Below are 15078 nucleotides of genomic sequence, written 5' to 3'. Positions count from 1 at the left end.
AAACTCCGATGAACAATTAAGAAGCCCACTGGTGCGCATATAAACAGATAAGAAACCTCTTACAGCCAATAAATTAAAAAGCCACCCTAGCTATAAGGCCTGCCTTTCTGTAAGCAAGCAAGAAGCTGCACATTCCCTTTATAAGCAGTTAAGGAGTCTGATACCCCATAAGCAGGATAAAACCTCCTTCTGTCTCATAAGAACTCCTTCATTACCTTCCCCCTTAAGCAGATGTCATGCCCCCTTAACAGACGGGATGGAATGTTGGGGTCAGAAAGTGCCATTGCAGTTGGAAATGTATTTAATATCAGTAGAGATGGAATGTTGGGATCAGAAGGTTCAGTGACAGTTGGAGCCTGGCAGAAGGACTGTCCTCAGAATATTGTGCTCCTGAAGTCCTGTCCCAAGAGACAGGCGAAATCTGATTGTCTTGGACAATATTAGGAAATTCCACTCAGCCAATGTGATTGTAGATGGGCCAAGAGGAAATTTTAAGAGGCTCCTGTTTCTGTTGGGAAACAATAGTTGTGGTGGAGTCTTCATCACAGACAACTTTTAAATCACAATTGGATGTTTTTTCTAAGAGATCTGCTCTAGGAATTATTTTGGGGAAGTTCTATGGCCTGTATTATAAAGGAGGTCCGACTAGATTATTATAATGTCCTTTCCAGCCTGGGAATCTATAAATGACATGCCAGATAGTTTCCCCCCATATGGAGCACTCTTCTCTGATGAGAAACAAAATATATTAGTGATGGCAAATGGCAGACAAGTGACCACTAAGCATAAGGGACCAACACAGAAAAATGAGGGTTTTCCAGATGCAAATCATTCTGCCAAAAACCAAAGGGAGACAAGAATGTGCAATTAATTTAATGTCAAAACACGTATAGAAAGCAATTTATCGGTGGCAAAAGGAATTAATGGGATGCTGGTTTCAAAGAAATACAAGCAATAGAAAACAATCTCACATCACATACAAAGGTGGCAATATGTTCCCAAAAACATCACAGGTAGCGTGGGCTTTTCTTTCAGCTGTTCAGCACTACTGCACAGCTACTTTGAATCAATCAGTGTAACTATCTAGTGTGATTTATTTACAGCAACTCAGCTCCCCAGTAAGAGTAAAATGACTGCCCCACTGGGTAACTGATTTTTAAGGTGGAGTATAAGGAAATAAGGGGAACAATGAGACAGGCAAATCATCATACAAACAGAAAATCGTTTAGTGACTCCTATAATATGTTGTTATGCATAAAGATCAGATTCTCTTATGACACATGCTTACCAGACACATACAAATCGAATAAAAGGCAGCGAACACTCATGTCTGTGCAATGATTACATCTGCCCCTCTGATCCCGCAAAGGTTGGCATTTATTCAAGTAACCAGCGCCTGGGGTTCCTAGTGGGGCCAACCCAGGAGTGGTATTTAGCAACATACCACCCCCCCCACCCCGGAGGTGGGGCGGCTTTAGAGGCATTGTGGCACTTCACAAAGCTAGGACGCCTAGCCTGCTCTAGAAACCAGCTGAGACCTCTCCTTGCTCCTAATGACCAGGCTGTGCCCTTACCCCCTTTCTTGTTATCCCCGTAAGTGCTTGAAGATTCCCCCTGACCAAATTAGGATCCCTAAGCGGTGTTTCCGCTCCCCCGCCCCCCGGCAAGTGGAAATCCCGCTTTGCTTCCTCCCACCCCCCCAGGTAAAGCAAATGACCCCGCTCCCCTGTTCCCGCCCAGCAGTCAGAGCGCCCTCCGCCCGGCTTCTCTCCCCACCCGCATATGCAGGGCCCAGGGGAGGATCCGGCACGGGGGAGCCTCACACAGCACCGATGTGAGAGGCAGAAACTATGGCGGGGAAGGAGATTCCTCCCCTTCGCGTCAGCACTTCCGGCTCCCCTGCTTCCGCGTCAGTGGTACAGTCCCCTGGTTCCGCTCCCACCTCTCCGCCAGCCCTGGTGGTAGAGTCTGATTTGGCTCAGCTGCATCCGGCTCCTTTCCCTTCCGCGGCAATGGTATCGCCCGGCAGCAGGCGCAGACGCAGGACTAGGTAGTAGCTGCCGCCCAAGCCTCCCCCGCGTCTCCGGCACAGTGGTAGAGGCCGGTTTCGCTTGTCGGCAGCCCCCGCCGCCTCAGTCGGATCCAGCCGCTGTTGCCGTGGGCGCCTCGTCCCTATCTCCCTCCGCGGGCTAGTGTATGAGTGACTTATAATCCTGAGCCCGCCATGTCAACTCCGGCCCGGAGGCGCCTCATGCGGGACTTCAAGAGGTAACGAGCCCGCTGGCTGAGGGGCCCGCGCCGCTACCGGGAAAGGAGGGGGCAGGCTAACATGGCGGCGGGATAGGGAGCGCTACGCTGATTGCGTAACGCAGGGCCACGCTGTCTGGCTGCGGGTTACGCCGCTTGCTCATGACCGTGGAGCTACCCGCTGGGGTACGGCAATTGCGCAGCTCGCCGGGGAGGGGGAGGGGAGTTGCTCGCTCGCTACGCTACTTGCGTCCTTCGCGGAGGGGAGGGCTACGCCGAGGGCGGGGGGAAGCCGTGGGCGGGGTTAGTGACGAGGTGTTCCACGTATTGTCTGTGTGTCTGCCCCACAGGTTGCAGGAGGATCCCCCGGCCGGGGTGAGCGGGGCCCCGTCCGAGAACAACATCATGGTGTGGAACGCGGTCATCTTCGGGTGAGGCCGGGAAGCGGGGAGGGGCCTCGCATCCTCGGGAGGCGTGGGGCTGGGGCCGAACCAGCGTCGGGCAGGCGGGACCCGCACGCCCCACAGCTTCCCAGACTTTCACCATAGCCCCGCATGGGGTGCCTGTGCCCATCTGTCCCCTGCGAATGTCAGGACAGTCTCCGTGCATAGCCATGGGATCTGTTATCTGGAGGAGCGCCCCCCACTTTATGAATGTTAAGTTGGGGCCTTTGATCCCCCTCCCCAATAGCCTTAGGAAAAGGGAGACCTCTTCCTACACACACGTGTGCCTCCCTTCCCCCAATTCGTGTCTGTGCGCTCTTTGGGAATACAAATTGGGAGGGTCCAGGTCTACTTCTCTCCCTATGATTGAAATGGCCCTGTTACAGACTTAGAAGCAGGGCACCCACTAGGGCACTTTTGTCTGTAAGTTTGTGAAACACTTTAAAGCCTGTTTCTGTGGTGGGGAGGGACCAAAGTAAAGGGGGGGTGTGGTGTAATGACTGTTTTTATTTATTTTCCAGGCCTGAGGGGACCCCTTTTGAAGATGGTAAGTATGGTTAAAATCCTGCCCTTGTCTGTTCTTATCGCTGTGTGTGTAAAGGATTAAACTATGAAAGTTTGACACAATCTCAAAATGTTACTCTCCTGGGTCCTTGCAACAGGTTTAGATTAGATATTTTGTTCTCCTAATGATAATTCTGTACAAGTCAGGAGAACATACTATCCAGTTGAGATTCACCTGGCAGATTTGAAAGCAGAACTTTTCTCTTAAAATTGATATTTAGATTTGTTCCATCCCTGACCCTTGGAATGTTCCCTCCTTCCCTTTCCTTTTCCAAAAAAGGTCTTAACTTTTTTGAAAAATTATAATCTGGTTACCATTTCATTGCACAAAAACAAATGCAGATCAGCATGCAGTCTTTAGCTGTGTTTTGTCCTTAGTCTAGTCACAGCACTGTTATAATTTGTTAGCATTTCTATCATAACCCTGGGTTATTTTTTCAGGTGATTTTCATGCTTGAAATGTAAATGGTCAACCTAGTTGTTTGTGTTAAACAAAAAAGGGTACATATTGGATGCCCTTCTAAGCTTATAGGGTGTTAGGAAAATTCAAATGTGTGTATGTCAGGACAGTGTTTCACTGGATCTTCTATCACAATGCCTTTAATACAGGAAGTGATCTTTAACATCCCATGATATGCAAAAGCTAGGCTCTATTCATAAATGGCTACTCTGCCCTTTGCTTTAAATTTCCTTGCTTTAGTCAACTTAAAAGGACACCAACTTGAAATTTAGTCAGTTTTAAGAGTTAAGGTAGGTTCAAATAATAAATTTACCCCTAAGAACCTATGCCAATTTCTGTGGCTTTCTCTGAAAATGTTTTCACTTCACTGATGCTGTATGAAAGACCAGCACACAGAGTGGAAACTCATTAGACATGAAATGCTGTCAAATAAGCAAAGCAAATGATCTGAAAACAGTGGTACACTCTAACAGTACTATCAGTGCAGGACTCTAATTATTCTTGGTTCTCATGCTGCAAGGCTATGGCAAACTCTAGCTCTTAATGCTTCTGAGCCTCTGAGGACATTTTGCAGGCCGGGTTGAGGCTTTGTCTTACTGAGCATGCTTTAACTTTCCTGTACCTCAGACCCCAACAGTATTTCAGACACTTCCTTTTTATCCTTGATCTGTCAAGAAGCTCATCACAGGAGCTGCCTCAGTTTTAATTAATGCGGCTTATATTGTGCCTTAGTTTGGAGGCTGGATATCCTTTTTTCTTTTCTTTTCTTTTTCGCAGTGCTTGTTGCTAGGGATCTCCTCTCAATTTATGAAACTGTTTAAGGCCAGATAAACTCCCTTTTGCCTCTTTGGCCTTGGCACGCTAATGTTATCAGAACTGCTCAGAGGCCCAGGTTCTTGGTGCACTGCCTCTAATGGAATGGGTTAATACCTGGGGGTTTCTCTCCTCTGTATCTCCCGCAGATTGAAACATTGGAGTCGTCTTCTCCTATCTCTATGGCTCAGTGTTAGAGTAACTGAGAAGTTTAGTTACTAAGGACTTTTGGCATCAGTATTCCCACTGGTATGTTGACAGTGGTAGAACAGCTTTTTGGAAGTATTGTGCTTGGCTGTAGACTTGGGGCTGAGTGGGTTCTGGCATTACTTGGGACTGGTGCTCATTCACTGTGTGTGCTTCTAAGTGTCGTGATGATATCCTAGCACTTTGGGAGCTTTAGCAGAGCATATAGTCTTGGCACCGTCTCTTCACCTTGGTGCCTGCTGGATTGTTCCTTGGAAGGTACTCTGGCACTGGTGCCCACTGGGATTCCCATCTCATACTTGAGTGAGGAGTAACAGCATCTTTGCTAATTTTTCCTGACTGCAGCCTATGGGAAATACTCTTTTTAAATTTTAATACCTTGGACAGACCAGCATATATTTACTTCCTACAGCACAGAAGTGTTGGTGCTGATATTTCCAGGTACTACTAAGGTAGCTTAGTGGTGTCTTTATCTTGTGTTCTACCTCTCACTAAGGTTAGTGTAGTGGTGTTTAGTTTCTTACACCCATTCTGGCTTAGTAAGTCCTGACCCTAAGAATGCTTTCTTCAGTAATACTGGACTATTAGTGGTCTGACAGCTCATGGAAGCACCTCTTTTACCAGCAGCAGACGGCGACACTTCTTTAGGCATCAAACCAGTCTGAATGTTTTTGTCTTGGTTGGAGTAGGTGATGCCTCATTCGGAATGCATTTTTCCCAGAGGACAGCTGTCTCTCTCTATCCACAAGGAGGAAAGAGGTGGGGGACACTAATGGATCTCTTTTTTTTTTTCACCTAAACTACAGACCCTCTGGTAAGGGTAGAAAAAAAACTGGTTGAGCCAGAGACATCTCAGTTTGCTAGGGAGGGAAGTGTTTAACTTTGTGCTGGAACCTTACAGCAAAAATCTTGGCCATGCTAAGGAGAGAGACAAATGGTTCATCTTGTACTGGTTCAGATGGGTACAGTTCTTAACTGTACTACAGATACCATCAGTCTGAGTCTGGCCAGGAGTGATCACTCAGAACCAGGACACCTCACTCTGTTCAGACTTAAGCTGCCCCACCTGAATTTTTGGGTCCTGTCTAGAGGAAGCTTTATAGGCATGTAGTCTCCAATTAAATGACCTTCAAGAAGCCAGGATGGCCTATTTGTACATTAACAAGATTTCTAGTGTGGAAGCAGGCCCATGTAGACTAGTTTACTTCACATAAGTACCTGCCTCTCTTCTTTGCCTGTCCTGAGTAATTTAATAACTCTTCAGGTTTGTCTGGCAGCTATTCATGAACTAGTCAAAGGTATATCAGTGTCTCCACAGCCTTTTTCCTCTGAGCTCATGCAGGGGTTGGTACTTTTAAATCCCATATTAGAAACCTGAGTGTCTGGGACTAATGTGGTTGTGACAAAGTTGATGCATTTCTTTTGGGTAACTCACTGTTTGTAAGCCCAAGATCTTTGGTGTCAGATCACTTCCTGGTGACAGTGTTAGCTGGCAGAGTAAGTGATTTGGGGTTTAGTGACTAACTCTGTAGAATCTGGTACATGGTGGATTAAATTGGTGCTGCAAGAATCTCAGAAGATCTCATCCAACATAGTGAGAATTCCATTTACGGGATCTATTGTCCTGCCTGCATCCTTTCTGTGTTTATATACCTCTGGTGAGGCCCTTCTCTGGATGCCCGACTTCAAAGGTCCTTGGTGGCTTATGTGAGGTGCACTGAACCTTATAGGTCCATCCAGTTTTTTGTTCCGTTGCCATGTGGAGCAATATAAACCATGTTTTAGTGGTGGTCTGCACTGCTCATTATTGTAGCTGACTTAGCCACCCTGAACTTGGAAGTCATGTCAAGGTAGTCTCATCCTAGGCAATGCACCATCCATTGCTTGCTTCAGAAGATTAAGAAGTTGGCTCTTGAAAGAGGACCATGCATCTGCCTTACCATATGTTTATAAGACTGTTGAATGAGTTACCATCTTACTCTTTTTTCTTATTTTTCTTCCCCTTATCATTCAGAGTATGGTCTGCAGAACCACATTTATTTTGTTCATGTAGCCTTTAAATATGAGTGATTTGCAGTTTGAGTCGTTAAAACTTTGGAGTGGTAATGTCTCTTTAGTGAGGCCAAACAATGAGACTTCTGTGAGAGGCTATGAAAATCTTTTCAGGTAGAACCATGGATAAATGAGTGCACTGAGAGAGGCCTACAATAACTAAATAAATGCATTTCTGATTTACAACAGGGTTGTTTGAATAACTAAACTCACTATGTTAAGCAGGACATCAGGGTGCATTTTTCCTCAACAGCCTGGCAGTAGGATCTGTTTAAAATGGGTTTTGATATTGTTTCTTCTTGGCTGATTGGCTTCTCCATTCTCTCCTCTTTACATTCTAGCCACTGTTCTAGAATAATTCTAGTCATTTCTTACAGATGTATTTTGAGAACCCCTTGATGTTTGTCATAGGCACACCATTTGTGGTAACTTGTGCTCAGTTTTCAGCCAGATGCTTATCCATTTCGTGATCTGTTTGCTGCCCAAACAGTCTATGAGAAGTGTTGCTTGTGGTAGAGTTGGCAATCCAGCTTGATTCTCCTTCCTAAACCTCAAATCAAGAGCATGAGGAATGGAACACCACTAAAAAGCATTGTGTGTTGATGTTGCCATTTAACAAGGTCTATCTTCTGCTTGTGGACACAAATAAGACTTAATTACTTTCCTTTCCTAGGATGAGCAATATCTAAACAGCTAGACAGGGTTATGTTGGAATTGATTCCCTAATGACATGTCAGTTTTGTGTAGTATAGCCTGGATTCCCAGTAATTGTAAAAATGTATATGTAATTCCATAAATTAAAAATACATCATACAATATAAAAGATTAACAGGCATGTCATACAAACATCTGAGCTTCAGTGTCTTCATAAATGGCATTGGAATCATAATGATGCTGCTTTTTATAGCCAGCCTGTGTACAGAAAGTGCAATATTAGGAAATTACTCTCTCCATCACTGCACTTCAAGGTTTGTGGGTTTCTGTATACTTTCTATCTGCATATTAGAAACACAACTAATGCTGCTGTTTTATAGGAACAAACTACAGGCATCCTACCATGCTAGTCCTGTTGACCTCTGACAGAAGGGAAAGGAGCTGACATAAAAATACTCCTTGGCTCTCCCTTGATGCTTGAAGATTTCTAGAACAGCTAACATTTGGCTAAAAACACTCTTCCCACTTAGCAAATACCATTTAAATGTGTACAAATTAATACTAATAACAACTAGTATAACATATACTCACAGACATGAAATTTTTTTTTTTTTTTTTAAGCTCTCTGGGTCTAAACTAGATTATCATTGGGCTGGGAAGAAGGTGCATTAAGGGAAACACGGCAATTTTACTTTTCTTGTAATCGTGGCAACTGGTTGTACATGCTAACCTGACACTGATAGATGGTACAAGTATATATCTCAGTTACAGGAGACTTCAGTTGTAAAGAGGGTGGTTTTTTTTTTTTTAAGCTTCATACATTGTTTTTGGCTGTTTAACCTCTTTGTGTATACTACACAATGTCTGGCTTTTTTGATTTGGTGGATCAAGGACAGTACTGTAAAAAAGGCTCAGTGTATTTACTTCCAAGTGATTGGCATTCTTAGAGTTCATCACTCACTCAGTCCTATTTGAATTTTTGCTAGCACTCACAATACGTGGGACTGCTTGTCCGCAGCTTAGCTGACTTATTTTCCCAGGTCATCATAGCTTTAGGAGAAGGACAAAAATAGCCTGTATGAGCAGAAGCTATGTTAAGGTTGTTGGGCTCAAAGGATTTAACCATCTCAATTCTTATAGCTCATGTTAACACGTTTTTAAGGGGCACAAGTTTTGGTAGTCTCAAGCCATACAGAGTTGCTCTGATTGCACAAATGGCTGGCAGATAATTGACTCTCAAACTTCTTCATATTGGCTCCTCAAGGCAGATTGTCCATTTGCAGAATCCATGGTAATGTTTCAGAAAGGTTCCACACAACTTGATGGACTTTTTTTTTTTTAAGCTTGATGCTTGTAATAGTATTTTTAAGAGATCACATTTCTAGGAGCCTATGCACTTGTGACTTCCCTTGTACGATTATGTATTGTTGGGAATGGAACATTAGGAATCTGCTTTGCAGGGAAGAGCAATCTTCTGGACTTGCAGAACAACTGTTTTCTAGGCATCTGGATGTTTAAGAGGTATTATAAAGAGAACTAGATATTTCAAAGGATACTGAGGATGGACTTATTTCCTCACCTAAAATTTCTGAATAGAACAGTTCTGCATAAGAATAATAGTGAATATTATTCTTATTGGGAGAGGCTGCTCAAAGTATGAGGCATTGTCTAGGATTTAGAGCAGAGGAATGGAATTGAACAGCTTGAATTCTATTTCCAACTTTGTGTGTGACATTGGGATAACACATTGGACCTCTCTATAAATGCAGGATACTTGCCCATCCCTTGTGAAGCATATGGATGTCCTTGAACAAAAAGTTATTTATAATTTTCTCTTTCAACTCAGGAACTTTCAAACTTACAATAGAATTCACAGAAGAATATCCAAATAAGCCACCTACCGTTAGATTTGTCTCTAAAATGTTTCATCCAAATGGTAAGTACCCATATAAGATGCAATCATTCTGTGGTTTGTGGCTTATTACAGCACTTACAGTAAAGCATAATGCTTGCTAATTAGACAGTGTAGTCTTTTTATAAACATCTTTGTTTTTACGTAACAAGTGAACTAGCTCTCATTCTGATACAGGAGGGAGCCGGGATTGGACATGTCTCAAGTAGTACTCAGTCTCGTGTGTGTATTCCCTTGATTCACAACTCTTATGGAGCATGTGAATCCCTTAGGCTCCCATCTTATTTGGCTACTGTATTTCTGGTTAAACATCTTTTGCTCAGGGAATTCCTCTGGCTCTGAGGACAAAGAGGCCTTCCACACTGAGAGGTGGGGAGGGAAGGGAATCGTATTCATTTACACAAAGTCTGGTTAATTCAGTTAACCAGAATGAGTGGACTCTTACATGAACATTGTCCTTGTTTTAAAAACAAATGCTTGAGGTCACAGCATTCCATTTTATGACTTTGCTTTCCCTGTTTGAAAGAGGGGGGAAAAAAATCTCAGTGGGATCCTCTTTGTCCTTTTGTGCCCTCAAGCAAAATAATCTTTGTAAATACATGTTAACATTTACAGGCGTAACTGTGCTTTTAAAGTTTACATTAATCACTTTTCAGCTGAATTTGATCTTTTCTGTGAAACATGTCTCTCTCAACAGCTCTGTCTATGCTTCAGTACCATGGTGGTTTATAATATCAGATGCATTCAGAAATGTGGCTTGTACAATCAAAGCTAGCTAGCTAGATCGTTTTCTCTGTTTCAGTGGCTGCCTTCAGGAGTGGATATTTCAATTCAATGTCAGATTGCATTCCTTAATCTATGCTTGCTTCCAGCTGTAGCTGCTGACTAACAATATGGCATTGTGGCCTGCATAACTTAATTCCAAAGGCTTTTCATTAAACACTTGCTGGGTACATGAATAAAAATAGAACCACCATAAAACTTTCATGTTTAGTTACTAACAAGGTATGCATCAAATGCACTATTGGTGGTGGTGGTAGGTCCTTAAATTAGTGAGTGGAAAGACCACCTTAAACAATTTCTTGCTTCTCTGTTCCTTGTTAAGTTACTAGAGTCACCTGCATGAAAACAATTGTTGCATCAAAGTAAACTTGTTGCTGTTACTTAATCCTTGAAGTAGCATGGTAGAGACATTTTCATAGCCCCTTGTGAGGTCACAGTGGAGCAAGTGGGCGGGGGGGAGAAAGTGTGGTGGTTTTATTTATTTTTTTTGAATAACTGTCTAAAAATATTACATATTTCTAGGCAACTCTCCTTAGCAACAAGTCTGACTTTTTTCCCCACGAGATTGGGGATCATATTTTTCTGTTGATAACAGATATCATCAACTCTGTAAGGCTTGTGACTGTCATTAACTTGTTCTAATGTATGTTTCACTATTTAGGCTTCTGAAGATGGAGTAATGCTGGCAAAAATTTGGTGTGGCACTTGTGTTTTTTTTAAAACCCTATCCTCAATGTTATCACACCTTATATTGCTGTTATACAACAATTATTTTTTAACCCCTCTTCTAGTCTACGCAGATGGTAGTATATGTCTGGATATTCTTCAGAATCGTTGGAGTCCTACCTATGATGTGTCCTCCATCTTAACATCCATACAGGTAAAATGACTTCCCAGCATTTATTGTAATCCTAGACATGCATGTAAAGTTGCTGTGACAAATTTCAGTTAATGGTGAAAATCTGGTTATGAGCAAAGTTTAAAGTTTTCACCGCAAATTATTACCATTCTGCTTTCTTTATGTTAAGAACAAGCAACACACTTAAACAGCGTAATGCAGGGTAGGCAATAGGCAGAGTGTGGGCCAAATCCAGACCATCAGATCCTTTTGAATCTGGTGTATGTCAGATTATTTACTTAGTGTTTTATTTTCCCTGGAGTCCGGATCTTGACATACAATAATTGATTACCCTTGCTAATGATTCTAATCAATTACAGGGAGTCTTTTGGTAGAGGGCTGGTAGGGAGAGAGTTAAATACCAACTGACAAGTTATTTTCGTCAGGTCTTATACTAGGTGCGTGGTTACTTTGATCTAATTGGGAAGGTAAAACCAGGAGAGATTTTAGAACCTATAATGGGAATGGTGTTATGGTAACAGGACAGTGGTTACATATTTCAAATGTCATGTGAAAGATGAGGATTTAATACCTCTACCCTGATATAACGCTGTCCTCAGGAGCCAAAAAATATTACTGCATTATAGGTGAAACCACGTTGTATTGAACTTTCTTTGATCTGCCACAGTGCGCAGCCCCGCCTGAGTGCTGCTTTACCACGTTTTATCTGAATTTGTGTTGTATCGGGGTACAGGTATATCTGTAATAATACCAAATAACCCAGAATACACTGCAATATCTTGTGGTTACACTACTTGAGTAGAGTGAGCAGGAGGACCACTTGACACAAATTTTCTGAACTAATTACTGGAAATAAGTTTAAGTGTTTTACCTAGAAAACTGACAGGATTTTGTTTTTTTTTAATAGTCTCTGTTGGATGAGCCGAATCCCAACAGTCCAGCAAACAGTCAAGCAGCTCAACTATACCAAGAGAATAAGCGGGAATATGAAAAACGGGTTTCTGCAATAGTAGAACAGAGTTGGCGTGATTGTTGACCCTGGATGATGCAAATGAACACTCTGGTGATGAGGAAAATATATATGAAGTGTCTGAGTCATCTTCCTCCTAGCATCATTGCATTTACTTTGAACGCAAACTAGCTGTTGTGCTGTTGCCACTCTCCCTTGCTGAAGCTTCCCTTCCTTGGACATCAGAAAGCACCCATTTTGAAGTCAAATGTACTGTACTTGGGTTACTTGCAAAATTACTGAATAATTCATTTTTGTGGTCCCTCTTCTCCAGTCTTAGGGCAGTATTGTGCATTTCTGTAGTGTACACTAAGCTTTTAATTGTAATTGTGTTATACACAGTGATGCTTATGTGTAGCTTGATAAAAGGGATGTTTATATACATATATACATTTTTAACTGATATTACTAGAGTGCTGATCTGTCCAGGCTGGTCACTTACCTCTACTGTTGGTTTTAGACCCCACTGCATTTGTAAGTACTGCAGGAAGAATTAACTTTTCCCTGGTCTTACTGGGTTGTCAACTGTTTAGAAATACAAAACTGATTCTGATCCAACTAATCAAATAGTGGAAAATGGGAGATAGTGGCTACTTCTGCACTTCAGGTGTAAGAGAAGGTATGATTACTGTTATGGTACTTGAGGTGACATGCAAAGTACCTCCTTTTTATTTACAAAAATAGGGTTTTAAAGGATATGCCTATGAGGATATTGATGAAATAGGTTACTTTAGTCCTCTCAGTGAGGCACTGACTGGATATACCCATGTTGAGCTGTTGTACTTAAGTTCAAAATCTTGTTAACTTTGCTATTTTGAGTAAAAAAGAAAAAACAAAATGCTTCAAAGCTGGGATATCACATTCATTACAACTTGATTCCCTTGCACCAGTTAAAACATCTCCAGAATACAACTCTGTGGTGGAAAGTGAGTTAAGAATGGTGAGAGGGGGCACTTGAGGCTGTGCAGTTCCTGCTCTTTGTAAATTACTAGTGGGGGTACTGTGTGTGAGAGCAACAGCCATGTGCCTGTTAGTTTCCACCCAATTTAATGAAAATCTCTTTCCAAGTTTGAAAAGGTATAGTGAGTTTGGGTTTACATTCTTTTGTAAGGCTAAGTTTGTAAATTTTGGAGGCAGTACCTTTCTAAACAGCAGTGTGGGATGAGACCTATAACTCTGTTGTCCACTGTCCCCATGTCTTATGTGCACATTGGTCTGTTGAAGTATAACTTTGCATAAGTAACCCATGTAAAACTGTACATTTTTCAAAACTTGTAAATAAAAGTGTAACCTTATATCCTTATTGTATAAAGAGGCAAGAGATCTGTTTTACAAGGGTAGTGGAAGCTAACATTTATTGGTTTAGATCCCTGGAGGTAGATGGTGTTTTGTTGTTCAAAGGGCTATCATTCAGTTAAGCTAAGTATACATCTGTGGGTCATGCGATATTCTCTTCTTTGACTAACTTCTCTGGCTAAAAGAAACTCTCAGAGCTCTCTAGGTCTGTTTTAAGTTATCCAGGCCTATCTGCAAGATGAGGTAGCTGTATCCTTTTTTGTGAACAGACCTGTTCACGTTTTGCATACTTGATTACACATGCCGGAAGAGTAGGTCAGAGTGGCAGCATCATCTACACTTCAAGGAAGAGTATTGAAAATGAGTTTAAACTAGGGCATAGTCATCCATGCTGGATCTATGTAATGCAGTTTCAAGCTTTCAGTGGGATAGTCCTAAAATAGACACCCATAGTTAGAGCCCTGTGCATATACAAAATTTGTATCTACAGCTGATTGATCCATGAATCTAAAGCAGCTGGCTGTAGATTTGCAGGGCTTTAGCTATAAAATTTGGATCCACATCAATGGGTGACACCCTCCCCACCCCCATATGGTCTGTGGATATCTGGGACTTTACCTACAGCAGAAGTTGCAATGGTTTAAACTATATAGCCACTTACTATATTTAAATAGACCAGCATCACCAAGTTTAAGCACTGTGTACACTAACAGTTGAGCAAGATCAGGATGAGAATACCATGCTACAAATACACTAAATATCTACATTTATTGTGGTGCTTTCTGCATCTGCCAAAGCATGTCCATTTTGTAACAGCACCAGATCAAAATCCAAGCCTCTTGGAAAATGAGTTTTTAATTCACATTTTGATTCTTGGGAGAGTATCATGGAAACTAAGCTAGGTAGAAAGTCAGTTTATATATAACTGGTCTATATAACTACATTATTCAAGGGTGTGAAAAAGCCACACAACTAAGCCAGGTCAGTTAAACTGATCTAACCCCCAGTATAGACAGCACAAAGTTGATGGAAGAACTCTGTCCACCTAGTTAGCACCTGTTGAAGTGGAATATCTATGCCACCAGAAGCCCTCCTGCAGCATATGTACTGTCTTCACTGAAGCACCTCAGTATTTTTAGTGCAGAAGCCCCCACATCATTGAAAATAAATTAAAGGTGATCCAGACATTTAAACCAGACAGGCCTACAGCATCACAGCTTAAAACAGGTGTTTAAATTAGAAAGGAGCAAGCTTCCCCATAAATTACTAGGTGAACAGAGATAGGAAGGAAAAGTGTCAGGTAGTTTCCATAATGTTACAGATTCTGGGCAAAGATTCCTGCCCTCCAAAAAAGTTTACAATCTATATAGCTATGCAAAAGCTTGGGGCTCTCAATTCCTTAGCTCAAGGATATGACTGCTGAGCAGCTCTCTCCTGAAATCCTAGCAACTGCCCTGTTCACTAAGCTCATACTTGAGAGTTCAGGGATAAAATATTTCCAGCGCATTATACCAATGCATACTTTGTGAAAACGCCGTTCTATTTAGCCAGCTTCCTCTACCCCTACCACAACCTTCCAGGAAAAGGGCTGCTCACTAGGAACTGTGGTTCTGCAAGTGTTGCCTCTGCCATACTCCCCAGAGTTAGTGTCTTGGGAACCTGCTGGAAAAGCAGTAACTGTTAGGGGAGTGAGACACCAATACTAGAGGTATTATAAAATGCCATGCAGTCCCCAACCCCCTTAGTACCAATTCCCTGAGTCCTTGAGAGTAGAATTCA

At 42.3% G+C, this 15078-nt stretch overlaps 1 protein-coding gene across 1 annotated transcript; it reads left to right on the top strand.

The window, feature by feature from the left end:
• The first annotated feature begins 1903 nt into the window (after window positions 1–1903).
• On the top strand, window positions 1904–13322 carry UBE2A (ubiquitin conjugating enzyme E2 A). Its single transcript, XM_039487559.1, has 6 exons — window positions 1904–2268; window positions 2598–2678; window positions 3212–3237; window positions 9287–9376; window positions 10927–11015; window positions 11902–13322. The coding sequence occupies exons 1-6, from the start codon at window positions 2225–2227 to the stop codon at window positions 12028–12030; spliced, it is 459 nt and encodes a 152-aa protein (XP_039343493.1). The 5' UTR covers window positions 1904–2224; the 3' UTR covers window positions 12031–13322.
• The last annotated feature ends 1756 nt before the right edge of the window (window positions 13323–15078 follow it).

The sequence above is a fragment of the Mauremys reevesii genome, linkage group 9 (genome assembly GCF_016161935.1).
Source record: "Mauremys reevesii isolate NIE-2019 linkage group 9, ASM1616193v1, whole genome shotgun sequence".
NCBI classification, from domain to species: Eukaryota; Metazoa; Chordata; order Testudines; family Geoemydidae; genus Mauremys; species Mauremys reevesii.
This window is presented reverse-complemented; position numbering and strand designations above follow the sequence as displayed.

What these genes read in the sequence shown, in the direction of transcription:
- UBE2A (XM_039487559.1), top strand. Translation starts at nt 2,225, where the DNA reads ATGTCAACTCCGGCCCGGAGGCGCCTCATGCGGGACTTCAAGAG. An exon ending in CTCATGCGGGACTTCAAGAG is followed by an intron (nt 2,269 to 2,597) that starts GTAACGAGCCCG and finishes TCTGCCCCACAG; the next exon opens with GTTGCAGGAGGATCCCCCGG. An exon ending in CCATCTTAACATCCATACAG is followed by an intron (nt 11,016 to 11,901) that starts GTAAAATGACTT and finishes TTTTTTTAATAG; the next exon opens with TCTCTGTTGGATGAGCCGAA.